At 45.7% G+C, this 24,588-nt stretch overlaps 1 protein-coding gene across 1 annotated transcript; it reads left to right on the top strand.

Moving 5' to 3' along the window:
- Positions 1-4,191: 4,191 nt before the first annotated feature.
- On the top strand, positions 4,192-14,726 carry NTSR2 (neurotensin receptor 2). The gene is given in 5 exon segments (XM_012803693.1): positions 4,192-4,889; positions 11,443-11,716; positions 13,366-13,456; positions 14,419-14,587; positions 14,589-14,726. Coding segments are annotated over 5 exon segments (1,296 nt in total). The 5' UTR covers positions 4,192-4,265.
- Positions 14,727-24,588: the final 9,862 nt, after the last annotated feature.

Genomic DNA, 24,588 nt, shown 5'->3' with positions numbered 1-24,588 from the left:
TGTGGTTTTGATTTGTATTTCTCTGATGATTAGGGATGTTGAGCATTTTTTTCATACATTCATTGGCCATTTGAACGTCTTCTGATAAATGTCTGGTTAGATCTTTCGCCCATTTTTCAATTGGATTATTTATATTTTTGCTGTTGAGTTGTTTGAGCTCCTTGTATATTCTGGTTATTAATCCCTTGTCATATGAATAGTTCGCAGATATTTTCTCCCATTCAGTAGATTGCCTGTTTGTTTTGTTGATTGTTTCCTTTGCTACACAGAAGCTTTTGAGCCTATACTCCATTTGTCTTATTTTTGCTTTGTTTGCTTGTGCTTTTGAAGTCTTACACATGAAATCTTTGCCCAGCCCCAGACCAATGTCCTAAAACATTTCCCTAGTGTTTTCTTCTAGTAGTTTCGTAAGTTTAGGTCTTAGATTTGAGTCTTTAATCGTTTTTATTTTATTTTTGTGTATAGTGAGGGATAGGGATCTAGTTTCATTCTTCTGCAAATAGTGATCCAGTTTTCACATCACCATTTATTGAAAAGATTGTCCTTTTCCCATTGTATGTTCTGGGCAACTTCGTCAAAGATAAAATGGCTGTAAATGTATGGATTTATATGTGGATTCTCTATTCTGTTCCATTGGTTCATGTGTCTCTTTTCATGCCAGTACCATTCTGTTTAGTTACTATAGCTTTGTAATGAATTTTGAAGTCAGGTAGGATGATGCCGCCAGCTTTGTTCTTAAGTAGTATTGGCAGTTTAACAATATTAATTCTTCCAATCCATGACCATAGAATGTCTTTCCTTTACACTTCTTTCATTAGATTCTTGATTTTAGATCTTTCTTCTTCTCTAACATATGCATTCAAAAGCTAGAAATTTACCTCTAAGCACTGTTTTTGCTATATCCCACAAATTTTGGTGAGTTATGTTTTCATTTTCATTTAGTTCAAAATATTTTTAAATTTCTCTTGAAATTTCTTTTTGCTTGTGTGTCATTTAGAAGTTATGTGGTTTAATATCCAGGTTTTTGAGGTTTTCCAGATCTTTTTGTTCTGAATTTCTAGTTTAATTCTTCATGGTCTGAGAGAAGACACTAGATGATTCCTATTCTTTTACATTTGTCAAGGTATGTTTAATGGCCCAGAATACTGTCTATCTTGATGAATGTTCAATTCTTCTCAATTGAGAAGAATCTACAATTGTCGGGGAAAGAATGTGTAATCTGCAATTGTTAGGTGAAGTTGAGTCTACACACGTCAATTATTTCCACTTTATTGATAATGTTGTTGAAAAGTATGCCCTTGTAGGTGTCCTGCATGCTGGATCTGTGTACTTATCATAGAGAAGACTTTAAGTCTCCAAATATAATAATGGATCATTTATTTCTTCTTGCAGTTCTATCAGTTTTTGCCTCTTATAGTTTGATGCTCTATTGTTAGAGACATACACATTAAAATATCTATCTTCTTGGAGTATTTACTTCTTTGACCTCCTTTGCTGTATTCGATGCCCTTCTTTGTCTCTAATAACATTCCTGAGAATTTTTCTCTGTCTGAAATTAACATGGATATTCCTGCTTCCTTTTGACAAGTTTTTTGCATGGTATATCTTTCTCTATCTCTTTACTTGTTTTTTTTTTTTTTTACAATTATACACATTTCTTAATAGTTTTGAAATATACCATTGCATCACGCACATTAGGTGAGGTCCCCCCGAATACCCTCCCTTCTCCCATATCCATTCTCCCCCCCTTCTCTTCCCTTCTACTTAATGAACTATAGTTATGTTTTACCATTTGTATGATTGTGTAGGTGGTTATTTATTGATTTCATAGTAGTATTGAGTACATTGGATACTTTTTTTCCCATTCTTGGGATACTTTACTAAGAAGAATATGTTCCAGCTCCATCCAGGTAAACATAAAAGATGTGAAGTCTCCATCTTTTTTATGGCCACATAGTATTCCATGATGTACATATACCATAATTTGTTAATCCATTCATGAGTCGATGGGCACTTGGGCTATTTCCATGTCTTGGCTATCATGAATTGGACTGCACTAAACATTCTGGTGCAAATGTCTGTGTTGTAAAATGATGTTTGATCATCTGGGTATATACCTAGTAGAGGAATTTCAGGATCAATTGGTAGGTCTACTTTTAGTTCCTTGCATGTTCTCCAAACTTCTTTCCAAAAAGGCTGTATTAGGTTGTATTCCCACCAGCAGTGTAGAAGTGTTCCCTTCTCTCCACATCCACACCAACATCTGTAGTTTTGGGATTTTGTGATGTGGGCTAATCTTACTGGAGTTAGATGATATCTCAAAGTGGTTTTGATTTGCATTGCTCTGATATCTCTTTACTTGTTAATCAATATTTCTTTATATTTAAAGTGTGTTTCTTGTGCATGACATATAGTAGGGTCTTGTTTTTTGATTTACTTTGATAATCTGTCTTTTAATTGGCATATTTAGAGTACTGAGGTTTAAAATGATTATTAATACAATTGGATTAATATCTGTCTATTTGTTACATTTTCTATTTTTTGCCCTGGTTCTTTGTTCTTTTTTTGTCTTCCACACTGTTGTTTTCCTTTTGTAGTTTGAAACAGTTTATGAAGCCTTATAACTCTTGACACTATTACCCAGACAGCCCTAAACAGAGCAGTTCCTCCTACCACCACCCTAGACTTAGACCACTGGCCTTCTGTAACTTCTCTCTAACACCAAGTGGTTCTTAGTTCTTTGCTGCTCAGTTGGAAATAGAGTAAGTTAGCTGACTGGTCTGCAGGTAAAAAGGAAGTCAAGATTTTTTTTTGTTTATTTTTAATCAGACACAAAGTTAGGCTCTGATGGCTATTGTGGAAGTAAGATCTAGGCCCAGACCATCCATGCATGGTTATACTCCCTGAGAAGGGCTTAAGGGTAGATAGATAAAAATAGAGGGCAGGGCCTCATTCTGCTCTGGTCCCTGATGCAGACATTAAGCTCTCAGCTGTCTGCACACATCTCCCAAGGGGACCCACAGTTGATCTAGCGGTCAAATTTCCCTCGTTCCCATATCAACTGCATTTCCCATTCCTCCTCTAACTGGGCTGGATAGGCCCATCTATAACAGATATAAAGCAAATTCTCCCCTTTCTACATGAAGAAGGATGCTCATCCGGAGCTGTCCTGAGAAGCTGTCGCTATGCTTTCATGCTATGGCACTCCCTCCTGAAAATGGAAAGACCAGGGACTGTCCCCTTTGTCTTTGGGCTCCCCTACTGTGTAGGAGTTCAAACTTAACTCCCTGAAGTGACAGCCTTGGGACTTCAGTCCCGACAATTCTATCTGCCCAGTGCTCTAACCCAGTGAGGTAACAAAGTAGTGTTATCATCCTCCTTTTCAGAAGAGCTGGATGGCGTGCCCAAGACACCAGACAAGTGAGTGGCAGAGCTGAGACATGATGTGCCTCTTCTGAGTCTCACAGTCTCACAGTCTCCTGTCCCATACCACCCTAGACCTTGGGGAACTTTGTACTTAGCGTATTCTTCCAAAAAGTAGCAGAAACTTTGCCTTCCCAACTCCTACAGGCCTTACTGAGCTATATGAAACCCATTAAAAGACTTTTTTAAAGTTAAAAACTGTATTGGTATAAACCTGAGGGAAACTTAAATGACATTCTCAAAGGACTGGGAAATATGAGACAATGAGGATGTATCTGTCAGTGACAAAGGAGTTCTGTGAGGCTACTAGTGAGGCCTGGGAACAGCACTTCAGCAAGAACCATAACATTGCAAAGCGATGAAGTGCTGGCAAAGGCTTTCCCAAGTCATCTCCGGGACTGCACATGCAGAAGACAGGTGCACACAGGCCCAGGCGCAAGACAAAATCTTCGTGTCTATTTGTGTGGCAGGCAAAAGCTCTCACACAGATCTGCTCAGTTAATCTTCACAAAATTAGATGTAGGTAATATTTTCAAACTGCAAAACTAGGTTCAGACAGGTTTAAAAAACTCGCTCAAGGTCACAAAGCCAGAGAGAGGTGGAGTCCCACCCACCTTCCACCAGCATGCGCTCCCTGGATTGAACTGAACCAACCGAGAAGCGAGACTGTCACAAACAGGCTTGCCCTCGCGGTTCAGCGTTCATTTGCTCAGGGACACCCTTTCAGGGGGCGTGCCCTCCAACTCCTGGAGGTTCCGGGACAGGAGGAGGGGCTCCCTCACCAGGCAGCTCGCCCAGTCTCGGGGCAGTGAGAGGGAGGGAGCGCAGGCCCCAGGAGTGGGATGGAGACCAGCAGCCCACAGCCCCCGCCGCCCAGCCCCAACACGGGGCTGAGCCTGGACGCCCGGCTGGGCGTGGACACGCGCTTCTGGGCCAAGGTGCTTCTCACCACGGTCTACGGGCTCATCTTCGCTCTGGCTGCTGTGGGCAATGCGCTGTCCGTGCACGTGGTGCTGAAGGCGCGGCCAGGTCGCCCCGGACACCTGCGCTACCACGTGCTCAGCCTGGCACTCTCAGCCCTGCTGCTGCTGGTGATCGGCATGCCCATGGAGCTCTACAACTTTGTGTGGTTCCACTACCCCTGGGTCTTCGGCGACCTGGGCTGCCGCGGCTACTACTTCGTGCGCGAGCTGTGCGCCTACGCCACTGTGCTCAGCGTGGCCGGCCTGAGCGCAGAGCGCTGCTTGGCTGTGTGTCAGCCCCTGCGCGCCCGCCGCTTGCTCTCCCCGCGCCGGACCCGCCGCCTGCTGGCATTCATCTGGGCCGCCTCGCTCGGCCTCGCCCTGCCCATGGCTGTGATCATGGGGCAGAAGCACGAGCTGAAGACGCCAGGCGGCGAGCCGGAGCCCGCCTCCCGCGTGTGCACCGCGCTGGTGAGCCGCGCCGCGCTGCAGGTGTTAATCCAGGTAGGTACGAGGGGGGTGGGGGAGGAAGGGCGCCGCCCCTGCCCTGGGAGCAGACATTTCAGCTCTGATGCCCCCCGCCTCCCAGAAAGTTGGGTTCGTTCTCCCTTTTTACAAAAGACTTGAGGAGGAACTTGGCCAAGGTGAAGCATTGACAGAGGCGCTGTTTGAATTCACAACTAACTACAAAGCCTGTGTTCCTCCCACTGGAAGGTGCCCAAACGTTAATGAGTATAAAATTGCGGGAAGGGGGGCTGAAAAAAATACAGATTTCATGATACTGCCTGTCACAGTATCATGACACCTCTCTGGAGGTGGGGTGAGGATGGAGAAGGTGTCCTGGGCCTCTCTTCTGATCTCCTGATTAGGCTTCTAACCTCATTTCCTATTACACGCCATGAGACTTGCCTCCCCCAGGCCACTCGCTACCCTGTTTTCCCCCCTTCCCCACCCTCTGCCTAACCTCTGGCAAAACCCCCCCCCCAAAACCTCTTTCTTCTGCTCTCTCCCCTCCAACCCTTCTTAGCCCTCAAAATGCTGCTGTACTCTCATCGCCTCCCTAGCACCTTCTCTCGGCACCCCAGCTCCTGGCACGCTCTCCCATCTCTCCTGGACTCTTACAGCGTGTGATGTATTTGTGGCACTTTGTAAAGCATTTTCTGAAAGTGATAATTTTCAGAGTGTTTGTCTCAGGTTCTGTGTGTTGGTCACATAGGACTGTGATCCCACGTGTTCAGCACCTGGGGAGAGTGGGGAAGGGGAGGCAGCACAGCCCTCTCCAGGCCCTTCCTGGCTCTCCAGGAAACCTAAAGGAGCAAAGCGGGGCCAACCAGGACCCCTTCTCTGCCCACAAGCTGTGAAAGCACACGGAGGGCACTGTGCCAGCAGGTTGAGACATACGGGGGGGGCAGTGGCTGCATAGGGGACACACATGCCACCCTAAGTGGGGCTCCTCCTCTTCCGGATTCAAAGCTTCCTCTCAGCTGGAAGCCTGGCCTGCCCACAGGGTCGCAGGGCCCCTCACTCACTGTGTCTTGCTTGTCTTCCTGCTGGGCAGGTGTAGAGGACTGAAGGGCCTCACGGGAGGTGTTTCCTCGCCAACCTGTATTACAGTCAGGAGAAACTAGGAGAAATCCATGGACACAAGCAACATCTTAATGTTTTATGGGATTTCAGTGGAGCTACTTTGTCCCCATTCAATCCTAGCATTCCTGGATATGTGGGGGTTTCTCCTGGGGTAACCATGGTCAGGCTCCTCTCAGGTCTTGTACTCATGGCTCCTCTGCTTGTCCTGGGTCAACTAAGGCCACAGAGTCATCTTCAGAAGTGGATCTCTGTACAGTGCTTTCCAGGAAGTGGGGCCTTCTTTCTACTGAATGTGTCACCTCTTATTTCCTTAAATGATCTCTCCCAGCTCCCCCCTGGCAAGCTCAGCCAGAGCCCCTGGCCCATCACGTGGAATCACCATGAGCAACAGTCTGCTGTTACTTTCTTAGGGGCCTGAGTTTCCCTATAGTCACCAAGGAGCTGGCCTCAGGTCCCCCATGAGTGTGGGAGATCAAGGGCTGGGACATAAGGGGAGGGGTCATGGGGGTCAAATGCCTGGTGAAGGTTTATTAGTTTCTTTATCTAGAAAAGGAGATTGTCATTTGTTTTTCAAACTAAAGAATTTAGTCACTGTGGAGGTGATAAAAAGAGGCTGGAGAGGACTTTGGTCAGAGCTCCTCTTATTGCAAACGATAGGCACGCAACTGGAAATAGTGTCAACCAAAATGAAGATGTGAAGCCAGGATGTTGGGGCTGCCTGGGGATCTTGAGTCATGGGCTTAGGGTTCCCAGGAGTCTCTGTGTCTGTTGTTCATCTTTGACTCAAAAGGGGCATCCTGGTGTCCGTGGGTAGGGTGCAGACACCCAGGATTGTCCAGGGGGCAAGAAGGTGGCCAGTGGCATCCTGTGTGGTAATTAAAAGAGCTCGTGTGGAAGTGCCCGGGATGTGGGGAATGTGGCATGTCCTTGGTAAATGCTCACCTTCCTGCCTTATTTTTCCACCTGAGAGGACGCTACAGGTCCTCAAATGGCTTCACTCACTGGACAGCTTCTCTGTAAAGTCACAGTCCATAGTTTCAGCCTCAGAGGCCAGGGAGCCAGGTCAGGGGACCATGGGAAGGCCCTCAGGCAGCTGCGGCCCATTAGCTCACATCTATAAAATCAAGAAGAAAGATGGAAAGATGGTCTCTTCACAAGCTTCAGCTTCCAAACGTCCTGTGTTTTCAGAAAGCGTTCTGCCTTGTGCTAATATGGCTTCCATTTTTGGTTTGTAATTCAAACCAAAAGCCACCTTGGGGGGGTAGTGAAGTCATCATTATATCACATCCTGGACGTGATTTGCTGCCTATGTGCCAACTGGTGGTTGACAGGGACACAGAAGCTGCCAGTATTTTGATTATGGGTGATGGTCCCAAGTGAAGAAGAAAAAAACTGCTGGTCTGGGCTATTCCCAGAATTTGGAAGTCTAAATTGGATCCAGCAGTTGTAACATTCTGGTTCTGGAGCAAGACATTGTCCCAAAGCTGCTGACATATGGGTCACAGGTTATGTATTTGGAGAACTAATGATGTTACTGGGGGAACTTGCAGCTTAATGGGATGTTTGGACAGAAATATTAATAATAAAAAGGCCTGGACATTCAACATGAATGAAGCCATCAGAAGAAGTGCACAGGCCACCTGTAGCCTCGGGAAGAATTGGGGAGAAAACGTACAGTTGAACCCAGGAGACAGCATCTTGCTTATGTCAGACGTTGCTCATGATGGCCCCTGTAAAGATGATTACTCGGAACTAGCTAGGCAGAATCCCTAATTTTTAGAAGATCCACTTAGTATATCTGACATGTTTTCAGGTTTTCAAATTCTTTAACCAAATCCTTATCTAATGATAAAGGAGACAAAAAAAAACTAAAAATCAACCAGCAGCGGAGCGGTACCCAGGTGAATGGAACCGGGGGACTCAGGACAGCAGTGCTCCCACTAGTCGGGCAGACTAATCCTGACCTCTGCCTGAGCAGTGCAGTCCACACACTGCCTGTTCCAGCACTGGCCCAGGCACAGCACATCAAAGCCACAGAGCAGCAGGGATGCTCGTCTACCTCCCAGCAGCCGCATGTGGTTCTGGGCTACAGTGGGAGAGTCAGTGCACCGCAGCTCCCGCCGGCCCCTGGCGTGGCTGTGACAGTGAATCAGTCAGACAGCCATATGCCCAAAACGCCTGCAAGCCAAGTCCCACCACTTGTCACAGACTGGAGTAGTGACTGTCCGACTATTTTAGAGTCAGGCTTTGCAAAAAAAGCTCCAGGAGGGTTTACCTTGCAAATATGACACATGATTTCCTTGAGATGTTTAAACTGTTCAAGGCAATGAAGCTGGGAATTACAGCAGGGTGAGCTTTTGGCATTATAGTTAATGAAGTCTTTCAGTGTAACAGGTACTTGACAAATAGTTTGGTTTTTTTTAAACAGAGTCTCAAGCTGTCACCCTGGGTCATAGTGCCGTGGCATTGGCATCATAGCTCACAGCAGCCTCCAATTCTTGAGCTCAAGAGATCCTCTTGGCTCAGTTTTTCTATTTTTAGTAGAGACAGGGTCTTGCTTTTGCTCAGGCTGGTCTTGAACTCCTGCGCTCAAGCAATCCATTCACCTTGGCCTCCCAGAGTGCTCAGATTACCAGCGTGAGGCACCGCTCCCGGCCTTATTTGACAAATAGTATATACAATAATGTTTAACTTGAAACATAAAGCATATATTAATAAAATGACCAGACTCCAATCAGGATTGTTTGGGTCCTAATTTCTTTTTAATGACATAGTGAGTTGGTTCACCATTCATATTAATCAGTTTTTGGTCCAAGAAAATTGCTCATGGTTTTTGAAGTCTAAGAAACTGTGTACGGTTCTCACCGAGATTTCAAAACTCCCAAAGATTAATTCCTAATTTGTGAATATGTTTTTCTTTCCATCTGTCTTGACTGGTATTAAAGCTACGATTTGATAGTAATTAAGTATGTCGCTACTTTATAAACTTTCTTGATTCCTCAACAAACTGCAATGACTGTCCTAGGCAGCATGTCATCTGTCTTTTGGTGTTGCTGACCTGTGAGGACACGCGAAGTTAAAAAACATGAACGATCACTCCCTGAAGAGGGGAGCACCCAACTGAAATATTTAGTACTGATTTTAAAGTGGCATTAAAATATTGTTTTTTTTTAAATGTTTACACAGAGTAAGGAATAAGAGAGCCTTAAAACTGTTTGAGACAGAGTCTCACTATGTCACCCTGGGTAGAGTGCTGTGGCGTCACAGCTCACAGCAACCTCCAACTCTTGGGTTTAAGCAATTCTTTTGCCTCAGCCTCCCAAGTAGCTTGGACTACAGGCGCCCACCGCAACGCCCAGCTTGCTTTTTGGTAGTAGTTGCCATTGTTGTTTGGCAGGCCCAGGCTAGATTCAAACCTGCCAGTCCTGGTGAGTGCGGTAGCACCCTAGCTGCCGAGCTACAGGTGCCAAACCTATGTTTTGAATTTTTAATATAAAACATTTAGGCCAGGCACAGAAGCTCATGCCTATAATCTCAGCACTCTAGGAAGCCAAGCTGGGACATTCACTTGAGCCCAGGAGTTCAAGACTAGCCTGGGTAACATAGCAAACCTGCATCTCTACAAAAAATAAAAAAAAAAATTAACCAGGTGTAGTGGCACACAACTATAGTCCCAGCTCCTCAGGAGGCTGAGGTAGGAAGATTGCTCGAGCCCAGGAGTTCAAGGTTGCAGTAAGCTGTGATTGTGCCACTGCACTCCAGCCTGGGTGACAGAGCAAGACCCTGTCTCTTAAAAAATAAATAAATAAACAAACATTTAAAACACAGGGTATTATATAATAAACTCATTTTTCCTGAGTCAGGTAGTACCAAATAATAATAATACAAGGTTTGTAATGTAAAACAGCAACCCCACACCTGCCCCTTCATACTCTGATTCGCATTCCCTGGGTGGGAGACAAAGCCGCCCACTCTCAGCTCTTGCCCTCTTTCCCTACATAATCCTACCCTGGCTTTAGTTTCCAGTTTTACATCATGTCCACTATCTTCTACCGGTAGAAAATGAGCATTTCCCTCTATTCCTATCTCTGCCCCCTCATCCTTCAGGTTTAATTATATTTCTGTGTTGGTTAAATTTATGCTCAGTGTGTATGTGATTATGACTATGTAAAGAGACTTCACAGATGAGCCATGTTGTGTATTTTTATTGTGTTTTCTTTCCAATACGACTTTTGTTTTCATTGCACTTAATAATGCAGAATCTTCTTTTCATTTGCTTAGTTTTCTGCTCCTGACTTCTAATTCATCTCCCAACTTCTCTACCCAAAGTATAAATTCTGTCTCAGTATATTCAGATGCATCCAATAACCTACCCGTTCCATCTTTTGTTTTTCAATCCTCAGAGCCTCCAGCCTCCTGCTCCAACCCCACTGGCTGCTCTCCAGTGCACTGGGGACACCCTGGGAACTCTCCTCCATCTGCTCGGGGCCCCCTGGAAGCCCTGCCCTTGCTCCCCAGCTCTCCTGTTGGGTACCCTATTTTTGAATCCCAGGTTTTCCTCCCTATTGGCTCTGATGGAACATTTGTTCTCATAACCTCTTAAGACCTGAGAAAAGGTCCATAGAATGTAAAAAAATTGAAAATTTACATATGAAATTTTCTTTTATCCTCCTATTTGTGATGAAATGGCTGGATATAGGCTGGGCACGGTGGCTCACGCCTGTAATCTTAGCATTCTGGGAGGCCTAGGTGGGTGGATTGCCCGAGCTCAGGAGTTCACGACCAGCCTGAGCAAGAGCAAGACCTCATCCCTAAATAATAGCCGGGCATTGTGGCAGGTACTTGTGGTCCCAGCTACTTGGGAAGCTGAGGCAAGAGAATTGCATAAGCCCAACAGTTTGAGGTTGCTATGAGCTGTGACACGGCAGCACTCTACTGAAGGTGAGAAAGTGAGATTCTGTTTCAAAAAAAAAAAAATGGCTGTATATAAAATTCTAGGATGGAAGCCATTTCCCCCCACATGTCGTAAAGCATTGCTCATTATCTTCCAGCTTCCACCACTGTCATTAAGAAGTTCAGGTTTTCCATTATTTCTGTGTGATCTGTTTTATTTCTGTGGAAGCTGTCAAGATCTTCTCTTTATCCCCAGGGTATTAACTATCGTAAGAACGAGACTTGGGGGGGAGTCTATTTTCAGCCATTGCTCCCCGCACCCAAGGAGCCTTCAGATCTAGAAGCTCAGAACTCTCAATTTTGGGAACATTTTCTTGAATGTGTTTTAGGCTTTTTTCATAAAATTTTCTGGTTTTTATCCCCAATTTTCTTCACTCTTCTATTTTCTTCGCTTGCTTCCTACTTTCTGAGAATCTTCTCTCTTACCTTTAAGCCCTTCTGTTGCTCCCTCTGCTGGTGCCCAGGCCTGGGGCACAGCCTTTGGAGCTGCCCCACAGCCCTCGAATTACCTCCACAGGTGAATGTGCTGGTCTCCTTCGTGCTCCCCTTGGCACTAACCGCCTTCCTGAATGGGGTCACGGTGAGCCACCTGCTGGCCCTCTACTCCCAGGTGCCATCCGCCTCTGGCCCAGGCATCGCTGTCCCCAGCCACCTGGAGCTGCTGAGTGAGGAGGGTCTCATTGGCTTCATTGCGTGGAGGAAGACCCTGTCCCTGAGAGGCCAGGCCAGCCTGGTGAGACACAAGGACACAAGTCAGATCCGCAGTCTCCAGCGCAGCGTCCGGGTTCTCAGTTAAGTCCTCTCTGGCCTGGTGACCTCAGCAGGTCACCGCCTCCCTCTGTCTAGGCTTCCTGAATCCTGTGCCCCAGGGGAACTTCCTGTAGGGTGCGGTGGGCTAACCGAAGGAAGGAATGGGAGTTCTGTACATGGACCCCCAATCTGCCGCAGGAGGTAGCACAGATGAGCAGACACCTGGCCACTTTTCAGGAAGTCTGGCCGTGTGGATGAGCATAAGTTACTGTTGAGACTGCAGATGGAGACTGCGACTCTCAGGCTGGGTGGGTCTCCAAGTCCAGTTCTCTTCTGACTCTCCACTTTCGGCTATACCATTGATCTGTTTGTTTGCTTGTTTTTGAAAGTATCTGGGAAAGTGTGGCCTTGCGAGGGAAACGAAAAGGCAAGAAGAAAGCAGGGGTCTCTTCAAGCACCTCCTGCAGCCCAGGCATGTCACAGGGCCTGGGAGGAATGAGTATCAGACAGGTCTCTGCCCTCATCAGCATCACGTCCTGTGCATGGACAGAGATGTAGCAGTTAAGTGTGAAGTGCTGTGATGCGTTGACACAAAGTCAGCACACCAGGCACTGGACAGTGTGTGATCATCAAAGAGTCAGTGTCCAGAGATTTGCTTGGAGAGCTGTGGTACTCATAAGATCTTTGGAGAACGGGTTAAATAGTACTCCTCAAACTCCGATGCATGTAGAATGATCTGGAGCATCATGAAACACAGACTGCAGGGCACAATATTCTGCACTTCTCCCAGGCTCCTGCTGCACAAGGGTCACACTGGGCTAGAGGGTGCATTTGCCAGTTGGGAGAAAGCAGGAGTGGCAGAAAGAAGGGGCAGGAGGTTGGGGGCTTCTAGTCAGAGGCCAGTGGGAAAGAGGTAGGAGCCGCTTGCCTCTTAGGGCAGTGGCAGTGGGGACAAGAAGGAATGGAGAGACATAAGGAGGAGGTCTTTAATAGGTTGGATGCAGGGGAAACAGAGAAATATGACTCCTGGGCTCATGTTTGGCATGTCAGGGTGATGGTGCTGACATCAGGCAATCAGAAAAAGGACTGGGTGAGGGAGAGGCTTCCTGAGGCAGGAAAGACACAAGTTCTGTGTATGTGATTAGACAACGAGGTGGGAATACTCAGCCCTGAGTTGGGAGTATATTCTAATGGTGTGAGGTTAGACAACCAGGTGGGAATACCTAGCCCTGAGTTGGGAGTATATTCTAATGGTGTGTGGTTAGACACCCAGGTGGGAATACCTAGTGCTGAGTTGGGAGCATATTCTAACGGTGTGTGGTTAGACACCCAGGTGGGAATACCTAGCACTGAGTTCGGAGTATATTCTAATGGAATGTGGTTAGACACCCAGGTGGGAATACCTAGCACTGAGTTGGGAGTATATTCTAATGGCCAAGAGGAATCCTGTAAGCATGGCACATCCAGGTCATGGTCAAAGCAGACAGTCACCCAGACAACAGGACAAAGCAAGGTTGTGAACAGATTCAGACAGGGGTGCACAAATGACCTCAAAGCCCCTTTCCGACCTTTGACTCTAGGAACAAGTCACAGGGAAATGCTGTTGTCACCTCGGCACCCTCCTCACTCAGAGATGGCATACCCGAGGATGTGTTTGATCTCTGTGGCTGTCTCTCCAATTGTTCTTCAGGGGCCATCGTGGCTGTGTACATCATCTGCTGGCTGCCGTACCATGTCCGCAGGCTCATGTACTGCTACGTCCCCGATGACCAGTGGACGGAGTGAGTGTGGCACACACAGAGGACCCCCGGGGCTGGGCCTGTGGTCTCCTTTGCTCTTCAGGGGGACCCTCAGCTGTTGGATCCCAGGGAACTCCAGGCTGTATTCCAGCTGCCCCGCCCTGTCTGCGACCTCAGAATTTCCCAGCAGGGGCTTCTCTGGGAACAAGGGATCCTCTGGCCACATGGGTGGTAGTCAGGACCAAGGGCATCCTGATGTCAGCTGGAGAAAAGGCCATGGAGGCGTGCAGGCCATGCTGTTACAGAGAGTGAGGGAGGAAGGCTCAGAGCTGTGACCCCATGACCTGACAGAGGCCCCTGTGACAGAGGCCAGTATGTGCACCCCCTTTAATGACATAGGGAGAGAAGGGGAGAGAATCTATTACCTTCCCCATGGAAATCACCAGGCCCCTAATCTCCACGGGAGTCAAACACCCAAGAGAATGGAGAGCCCATTAAATGGCCTCCGAGGAAATAGCCATGTGGACAGACACCTCCTGCTTGGGAGCTGTGACCAGCCCCATGCAGCTCAAGCACATGTCAGGCCCCTCCCCTACAGAGGGCTCTGTGACGAGGAGCATGGCCTCTCAGGAGAACTTGCTCCTCTGAGTGCAGACACGTCTCCCTGACCACACAGGCAGCTCAGGGCTCCTGAATCTTAGTAGCCTGGGTGAACGGCCCCCGTTAAAGGTCTGGGTGGATGGCCCCCGTTAAAGGTCATGTCACCTTTACTGTGCAAGTGACCGGGAAGCACAGCCAAGGATGGCAGATCATGGAGGCCGAGTGGAGGGTTCAGCCCAGGGCAGCTGGCAGTGGCACAGCATTGTCGAATTCACACTGTGCTTCCTGACAACAAAAAACAGGCTTCTCCCCTGCCCATCAGAGGAGAGAGGCATCTCCAGCAGAAAGGGGACACCAGGGAGGTGGCCGGTCCTCTAACCAGGCCTTCTGGGTTTCTCTTGCAGCACGCTCTACGATTTCTATCACTACTTCTACATGGTGACCAACACACTTTTCTACATTAGCTCAGCTGTGACACCTGTCCTCTACAACACCTCGTCCTCCTCCTTCAGAAGACTCTTCCTGGAATCCCTTGACTCCCTGTGTCGAGGGCACCGCCCCGTAAAGCCATTGCCCACAGAAGCCCCAGAGTCCTGTACTGATGGGTACAGTTTTAGGCTTTGGGGAAACCCCAGAAAGCCTGGCCTGGCTGAAATACAAGAATGAGGGAATACTCAGGGTGACTTTCTGTTCAGTCACCCAGCAGTGGTAATGATCAGCGACATTATCACTAATCACTCAAGCACTGTGGTCAGGTGCGTGCTGTCACCCAGCTCTGCCGCTTACTCGCCTGTTAACTGCAGGCAAGTCATATAATCCTCTCAGCCTTGGATTCCTTCACCTGTATAGCAGAGATAAAGAGCGGTAGCCGTATCTTAGTGTTGCCTGAGATTAATGTGCTTAGCACGGAGCCTGGTGCATAATAAATGCTCAATACCTCTTTGCTGGCATTATTTTTGTGGTCATTGTTGTTGCATTATTATTATCACTGCTGTCCTGGAAGTCACCACATTCTTCTAGAGTTTCATTCTTGGACAACCTATGAATTTCCTCCAATGACTCAGACTCCTACAAATCTCCTCAGATGGCAAATCACCTGCCCCAGAAGTTGACCCCATTGCTGCATCGCATGAGCTGGTCCCTCCCAGGAAGGAGCAGCTGTTCACACAGTGTTCACCATCAGTAGCTCCTGTGGGCTCTGGAAACTGTAGGCTACCAGCTTCCCCATCCTGCCTCTGTCGTGTGATGCCTAACCAATGGTGGCCAGCCTGGCCTGCATGGCCGATGAGGAAACAGCAGTGTGCTGGGTGCTACAGAGCAGGTAACCCATGGTGGTGGCTGATGGGGACACAGTGGTATGCTCTGTGCCACAGAGCAGGCAGGGCCCAGACATACTCTGGCTGGGACAGCTGGACGAGCTGAACCTCAGTTCTTGCTGTCAGGGAAGGCTCTGCCTGCTTCACCGAAGGCCTCAGGCCCAAGCTGCCCACACAGGGCCAGGCCCCACTCACATTGTCAGCACTGTGCCTGGAGACCATGGTGCCAGAGCTGAGAGAGACTAGTGCTGCTGGGTCCTGAGCATGGAGGACACAGTGTGGAAGGTGGGTGAGTAAGGTGAGGCACAGGCCGATAAGGCTCAGGTCTGGGGGGCGGGAAGGAGGGCACAGCATGGGGACCAGGAAGAGGCTCACTCTGACAAACTGTGTCAATGCTTCCTGGACTCTGCCCGCCTCCGGGGCCCACCACTCACCCTCCCCACTGCGGTGAGGAGCGCTGTACATACTCACGCCACAGGACATAGGTGCACACTTACTGGAGGGTGTCTGCCCCCTCACATTCTAGCAAAAGTGTCACATAGCTCTGCCAAGTCGAAAAGAGCAAGCAGCCCACAGTGCAGACGCTCAGGAAGATGCACCCACAGGGCGGGCTGGCTCTGAGCAGCCCTGGGCTTCGTCACTCAACATTAGGCTCCCCAGGGCATCTCCTCATCTGGAAACTGGTGGAGGCAAAAAGCTCTCAAATCATTTAAAAATTAAAAAAATAATTCCAGTCAGCAAAAGTAGACTTGCATTTGAAGCAATTTACAATCTTTATTCATCCCTCTTCGTGTAAATGGACCCGGGCTTGGTTATGAAGATTCTCCCCAAACCTGCTGAGGGTTATGGAAGGTGTGGAGTATGCCTTATATTACTTTTCTAGAGTGTGGAAAGCCCTGAATTGAAAACTATGACTGGTCCCAAGAGTTTTGGATAAAGGACTGTCAATCTGCATTAACTAATGATAAGTTTACAATGATTAAATGAAAGAAAGAATGCAACCTCCTGACCACGGTGCCTGATACATAGTAAATGCTCAAAAAACACTAGTTGTCATTATTGTCATCATCATCCTGGACCCCAAACTGGACAAAATGTTCCTCACAGGAGCTGCGTGAGTGAAGCACACCCTCTCTGCTGCATGTCACCCAAGCACAGTGAAAAACAATAAAACCGAAACTTAAAGAATAACAGCCTGCCAGCCTGACAGATACACTACTTACATAGTATCCAAACATTTCCTGCAAACCATAAAGCAAAATACCAGGACCCAGAAGGCCAAGAAAGACACAAGAGGAAACAGGATCAGCCTCGGTGGTTCCTAAGGAAATGGCACTTCAAACAGTGATGCAACATTTTATGACCAATATGTCAACATAAAGTGTCAAGACCAGAACAAACATTGCTGCGTAACTGTGACATCCATGCACTCCTGCCTTGGAGAGGAAACTGAATAAGCCTCCTGGAAAGCCAATGGGTAATATGCTGTTTTGAAAGCCATAAAATGCTCAGAAACTCAGATCCTGTAACTCAACCTCTGGAATTTTACTGAAAGGTAATTTACTAAGGAAGAAGAGGCCTCTCTCTGGTGCACAGGGGTTTATGGGTTTATCAAGTTTATCTGCAGTATTCTTCATCCGGGCATTTACAAGCAGGCACTGGACGTAGGACTTAAATACGAACCCTGCCTAATCCTCACGGTAGCCCCCAACTGTAAATACTATTGTTACCATCATCTTTTACACATGGGGTCATGACACAAAGAGAAGGTAAGTAAGGTTTTTATCCCACTGCTTAGAAACCCAGGGATTGGAACCCAGGACTTGGAAGCCTATGTTCGAACCCGCTGCCCGAGAGCTTAATGGCAAAAGGTGAGAGATTGAAGGATCGACATCAGGAACTGGGCAAGTCATACATTTGATCAAACAAATCCCATCTGTTAGGCTGCCCTTAACAAATACAAAGTGTGCGGGAACCTTAGTTAGCAACATAAACATACTGTGATGATACCATTAACTAGAAAACGGAAGACAAAAATCACATTATGATATCACGTGCAAATCACACAGATATGGGGAAAGGTCAGAAGGAAGAGCTTGAAAATGAAAATGGGTCTGCTGAGCAGGCCCGCGTGACCCCAGTGCAGGGCGGTCCTTGTCACTTCACTATTGAGCGCAGTGATGCTCAGAAAAGCAGCAGACGGGGGTGGCACCTGTGGCTCAAGGAGTAGGGCACCAGCCCCATATACTGGAGGTGGTGGGCTCAAAACCCGGCCCTGGCCAAAAACTGCAAAAAAGAAAAAAAGGCAGCAGACACTCAGAAACTCTCGGAGAAAGAAGTAACATATAACCAGTTTTCCTTAATTAGTTGATATTATCTAGTTTGTTTAATCTTGAGGTAAGTGATAGAAGTTCAGCTCCCCTTGCTGCAGTTCCCAGGACAGGAGACAGCCTCTGCCACTTATTAGCGGGGTGATTTCAGCAGTCCCTTCACTCACTTGGGCCCCAGTTCCACATCTGTGACACAGACATCATGACAACTACCCCTGAGTTTTAAGAATTAAATGACATCATGAATATGACAAAATGCTTAGTGTTCTACCTAGGACCCCAAAGTCCAGAAATGTGGAAGACATTTGTGACTGCCAGGGCTCCCAGATGTGGGGAGGAGGCCTGGGAGGGCGGGGGTGTGGTTACAATGTGTGGCGAGAGGGAGCCTTGCAGCAATGGGATTGTACTGTATCTCACTCTTATCAACGTCAGAATGCTAATAAAGCTACACAGAATTTTTTTGTATTCTTTTTTACAACTGCGTGTGAATCTATAATTATCTATAATTATCTCAAAAACTTTCTGAAGGAAGGAAGTGAGTACTCACAGTCCCAGTACACAGATAATCATCACTTTAGTTTTGGTGTACACCTCTGGGAAAAAAATTTTAATAGTAGCTGTCATTATCCAAAGGGGATGCTCCAGGCTCCTGAGTGAGTACAGGTTATCTTTATCGTTCTACATTTAAAGATGTGAAGCCATGTATTTCTTTGTGTGCTTGGTTACTTCGACTGCACGTGTGCTGCCTACTCGCTCACGAAGATCCAGAGAGAGACCCCCAGAGCCCAGTCTCCAAGCTCTGAGCGCACCAGTATCTGCACCCTTGGAGGCTGTGGCTAAACTCTGAATGATGAAACAGGCATTGCCTATCCCTAACACAGTGACACCACTGTGCGGCTTAAAACTACAGAAATTTACTCTCTCACCAGTCTGGGAGCTACAAATCTGAGATCAAGGTGCAGGCAGGGCCCTGCTCTCTAAGACTCTAGGGGAGGGTCCCTCCTTGCTTCTCCCAGCTTCGAATGGTTCTCTCAGTAACCTCATCTTAATGTAGCTAATTACATCCATAAGGACTCCATTTATAAATAAGCTCCCATTCTGTGGTACTGAAGCTTAGGATTTCAACATATTTTTTTTTCAGGACATAGTTCACCCCCTAACACCACCCAAACTCCCCATTCTTAGCGGGCTGGATCACCACTCCTGGGAAAGACCCTTTGATAGAGTGAGAAGTAGAGTTAGATTGGCCTCAAATCCCAAACAAGCACAACAAGCGCTTGCCAACGTTTTAGAAAGGAGAGGAAAAACTGGGCCAGTATATTCTGCGAATGACAAAGGCAGTCAGAATTCTTGTTTCTCCTCTAGACATGAAGGCCTTTAAAATTTTGTACTGGCCTTTCCAACTGTTTTGTTCATGAAAATGCTAATTGCCTCTGAGCTGGAGGCCTGCCTAAGCAAGGAGGCTAAAACAGAAATGAAAGCCGCCCCCACTGGATGCGCCCTTGGTTCATGGTCTTTCCTTAAACAAAACTGTCTGTAAACTCTGAAGCTAGACCTAGGAGGTTTAATACAAATTTGTTTATTAAAAGTGACTTCTAAACCTTAATACTGGATTGCTCAGACTCAAGATGGGGTGTGAGAAGATTATATCTAGGAGCAACAATTGGGTTTCCCAGTGAGCAAATAGGTTTCTCAACTTCACTAGAAAGGCAGCAGTGCCTCCAAGCCATAGTCTGACATAGCAGAGAGCAAGCACCATGGAATCTGCCCTAGAGAAGGGAAACAGAGCACCATTCCCCCTTTTTTGTAATTTTGTTTTTTATATTAAATTATAGCTGTATACGTTAATGTAATCATAGGGTACAATGTGCTGGTTTTATATACAATTTGAAATATTTTTATCAAACTAGTGAACATAGCCTTCACAGCGTTTTCTTAGTTATTGTTTAGACATTTACATTCTACATCTAGTAAATTTCACATGTACCCTTGTAAGACACTGCTGGTGGGAAGGCAAGCTAATACATTCCTTTTGGAAAAATGTTTGGAGAACACTTAGAGATCTAAAACGAGACCTGCCATTCCAGCCTACAATTCCTCTACTAGGTATATATCCAGAAGACCAAAAATCACATTATATCAAAGATATTTGTACCAGAATGTTTATTGCAGCCCAATTCCTAATTGCTAAGTCATGGAAGAAGCCCAAGTGCCCACTGACCCACGAAGGGATTAATAAATTGTAGTATATGTACACCATGGAATATTATGCAGCCTTAAAGAAACATGGAGACTTTACCTCTTACATATGTACATGGATGAAACTTGAACATATTCTTCAGAGCACCATTCTTAACCTTGAGGTGAGAACTGGCCTGTTGAAAACAAGTGCAGACATCATAGATTTCAGACCACAAGCAGTCTGGCTTCCTGACATGGCTAAAACCAAACAGGTTTTCCCATCCACCTCCTTCACTCAGATACCAGGGGGTTCCTCTATGGCTTTGGCAACATTAAATAGAATATTCTAGTAACATAAATTTTTGCCTGGGAAAATGCTTTAGAGAATAGCAACTGTCTTGTTTTAACAATCATATTTGGTTCCTGGAACTCATTGGATCCCCAAACTGAGGAACATCAAAGACTTATCAATGCACTGGCACAGCCTCGAGATCCTGAAAGAATCCACTCCACTAAGAATGCCCAGGCTGCAGAAAAAACGGAGAGCTGGGCCTTCCCACCCAGGGGGTCAGCCTGACCATAGGCCTAATGGCCAAGCCCAGTGGGTTAGAGAATAAAACACTGAGGTAAATTAACTAGGAACATTTATTCCTAGCACCTGACATTTCCTCCCACAGGAAGAGAATGTTATCAATGTAGCACTTCTAGTTTCTCTTTATCTGCTCACTCAGCCTTACCCTTGGGCAAGGAAGTAACCTACTTTACCAAGAGTTAGGGGCAGGAGCTGGTGTATAACCAAGCAACACACTCCCTCTCTCTGCTCCTATTGCTCTTCCATGCTATAAAGTTTATAGGGGCAATACCCGACATGGGCTATGTTGCCTGTGACCAGGCAGGTACATCAAATTCTTAATGCAGCATTTGAAAACTCGTTATTGCCAATATGGTAATACCTACATCACATCGGCATTATCAACACAACAGGTGACATTTTAGTCTTCATTTATTTACTTTTTTGTCTTGCCTCTGGATTCAGAGAACCTCTACCTCAATGGGCAGCTTCCAGGAACAATCTAGGTGGGGTTTTGATTAGCTTTGTAGGCTAATTTAGGGCAGTGGTGGGGCAGAGAAGAAACTGATAATCTTAGAATATTGAATCTTTACATTGGGATATAGTTTTCTCTATATTTATCTTCTTTTATTTCCTTTGTAGAAATTTTCTAACTGTCTTCACAGAGGTCTTACAATTTTTTTGTTCAATTTAATAACGGTATTTTCTAGCTTTAGTTTCTTTGGTGATTGGGAATTTTATTTCCATTAATTTTATTTCAGTTGGTTATTGCTGACATATGTAGTCATTTCATTTTTTGATATTTACCTTGCTTTGATTTACTATTATGTGTTTGGGTTTTCTGCATTTAATTGAACCATAAAATATATGGAAGGAAAACAGAAGGAATTAAGTGAAGACGAAAACAGAAATTAATGACATTGAAAACAAACATGAAAAGTATACTTATAACCAGAGGTTTATTCTTTGAAAAATTCCATAAAATAGGTCTTTGGCAAGGCTGAACAAAAAAAAATGAGAAGACAGAGATACTAAATGAAAAAGAGAATCAAAGATACTGAAGAGATTTTTAAAATTATAATATAAAAATATGTTCAAATTTATGCCAGAAAATTATTATTATGAAATAATTTACCAGAGTATAAATTTTAGAACTTTAGAAAAATATGAATATTCAAATTTAAAAAACTGTACAGATAGTAAGAAAAGAAAATTAGCTATTCCTTAAAAGGAAAAATAGAAGAAACTAAGTCTAGGTTATATTTAAGAGCCAGAGTATTTTTATGTATTTATTACTCTTAACTGGTTTGGGATTAGTGTTATTTCTGGTCTTGCAGGAATTTAGATTTCTATGCTTTCCAATGCTCTGGAATAGCTTTATTTTGTTGTGATAAAATACACAAAAATTTTACATTTATTGACATTTAATACATTTGTAATGTTGTATAACCATCTACCTGGTTCAGAACATTTTCTGGAATAGTTTGTAACACAGAATCTCTCCTTTGAAGATTAATTCCTTTATATCAAAGTTACCGTGTCAGTCAAATCTCATCTCCACTGGTCTCTTTTTTTCTGGGAGATGGACCAGCATCCATTTATGATTGTGGACTTTACCCACTCTAATCACATTCCTAACAGTTTTTACTTTAAATAGTTCACAGTCTGTTGACATGGCTACAAAGTTTTGTGCTCCTTATCATCTCCTTGGGAATAATTTTGTAACTTTAACTTAAAATTGCTCTTTGCTTATTTATCTTTTTAAAATATTAAATTCTGGCCCAGTGCCCATAGCATAGTGGTTATGGCACCAGCCATATACACTGAGGCTGATGGGTTTGAGCCCAGCCCGGGCCAGCTAAACAACAATGACAACTGCAACAACAACAACAAAAAATAGCCAGGTGTTGTGGCAGGTGCCTGTATTCTCAGCTACTTGAGAGGCTGAGGCAAGAGAATCGCTTAAGCCCAAGAGTTTGAACTTGCTGTGAGCTGTGACGCCATAGCACTCTACTGAGGGCAACATAGTAAGATTCTGTCTCAAAAAAAAAAAGAAGAAAATTAGGTGGCACCTGTGGCTCAAAGGAGTAGGGTGCCAGCCCCATATGCCGGAGGTGGTGGGTTCAAACCTGGCTCCCGCAAAAAAACTGCAAAAAGAAAATTAAATTCTATTCTAATTAGCTTCTTTATCCTAGTCTGAGAAACTCAGTCTAGTACTAGGCAAATTTAATTCACTGATGTTTGACTATTGATATGTTGGTGTGTGCCCTTCCATCATTTTATTTCTTATTTACCAGGATTCCCTGCTGTTTTCCACCTCCCCAACCTCATCCTGCCTGTGTTGGATTCATGGATTTTGTCATTGCTGTTTTCCCTTTAATGTTTTAGATGTTGGACATTGCGTTCCTTTTAATTCACTGCTACTCCAAATGTGTTTAGTTCACATGTAAATGTTCCTTTTCCACTAACATGCCAATCACTGCAGCCCCAGTGACTCAACCATTTTAGCTCAATTTCTATTTCCTCACTTCCTCCCTCACCACCGCAGCTCCCACGCTGAGGTCATCTAAGCTACAGGAGATTCACTGATTCACTCAGCAGACACTTCATAAGTACCTACCACGTGCTGGGCAAGTTCAAGGTTCAGGGGATACAGCAGTGAACAAAATTCCTACTTTCACTGGGGGCAGACTAAAAACTCAAAAATGCGTTCTCTTTAGTACCCACTCTGGGATGGCCTCGTGGGGAGGTGACCTCTGAGTAGTGATCCAGGGGACATGGAGGGAAGAGCTCCCCAGGCAGAGGCGGCAGGAAGGCCTGAGTTGGGCACCTGCCCGCAGAGGTCCCTGGGGTCCTGCAGGATGACAAGCAGTGAGGGGGAGTTAGAGGTCAGTGCGGACCACCCACATTCCTGTCCACAGCCCCTTACAGACTCCTCCCGAGCCTCCCAGCTCTCTATTCTCCCGAGCCTGTCTGGCTATTTCACCTGCCTACTGAGGTTACTTTCCCGGATGTCTTAATTGCCTTCTTGCATGTTTTGGGCACATTATAATCTCACGACTCTGCTTTGAAGCACCCTCGGTTCACAGGACTGTTTGCTTTATCAGCTCTTCACTGAGGTTGGGTCACCACCTTTCTCACTGTTTTGTGTTCTTAAGTATTTTCTGGATCTTAGTTGTGTGTTTATTTCTGTTCTAGGGAGCTCCTGCTGACTTATTACGTTAACTACAAATGACCTCAAATGATTATAGGGACAGAACATACCGGGGCAGACAGGGGCACCAGTGGCTCGTCTGCACAGAGGTCTGGCCTCCCTGGGGCCTCCTCCTGGTGGCCAGCTGCTTGGCACAGGTGGGTGGAATACAGGGAGTATGATGGGAAGGGGGTGCAAGGAATCAAATAGCTTTGGGGCTCCAAACTGCTTCCCCATTTTGGGACAAATGCCCCTGGTCTCCTTCCGCAGCCACTCTGAGCTCAGCACCCCTCAACCGTCGTTCCTTTGTGGATGTCTTCTCTGCACACTTTTCACTGGTTTGCCCATATTTGTTTTTGGTACATCCGATTCCGTCTGCCTTTCAGGAATTCCTCAGTATGTTAATAGGCCTCACACTGCCGGTGATATTCTGGCTTCCTTCCCCCAACTCCACTTTGTTGCACCACGAGATTTTAAGCACATAGACCTGACAACCACTGGCCACACTGCCTCCCCTCAGAACCACGCAATCAAGACCCCCCGAAGAACCAACACATGCATCACACATTTTATTTATAAGACAGGAACAAACAAAAGTATTAGTTTGAGGGTTTTTTTCTGAGTTTAAATTAACTAACAAAATGGGGAGAAGGACACAGAAGGTGCTGTTTACAAAGGACAAAACTAAAAAGGTCAGTTTTTATTCCAAAATAGGAATAATGACATATACAAAGTGATCATTTTATAAACATTGATCTCAGCCTTTAGTACTTACGGACTTTTTTTCTCTGGGTGGGGGAAACAAGATTGGCACTAACTCTTTGGGTATTATCTTTCAAAACAGTTTATTCTCAGGTTGTTATCCATTAGAGTGCTTATTTATGTCTAAGGTAGAGGTGTAAGAATGCATTCTGAGTCCTTTTTTTCTATCTTTTATCTTCTCTTTCAAGCTAGGGGTCACTTCACAAGCAGAGTGGCATTGG

This window comes from Otolemur garnettii, unplaced genomic scaffold (assembly GCF_000181295.1).
Source record: "Otolemur garnettii isolate 467f Iridium unplaced genomic scaffold, OtoGar3 scaffold00022, whole genome shotgun sequence".
Lineage (NCBI taxonomy): Eukaryota > Metazoa > Chordata > Mammalia > Primates > Galagidae > Otolemur > Otolemur garnettii.
The sequence above is the reverse complement of the archived record's forward strand: the minus strand, read 5'-3'. Positions and strand labels throughout refer to the sequence as shown.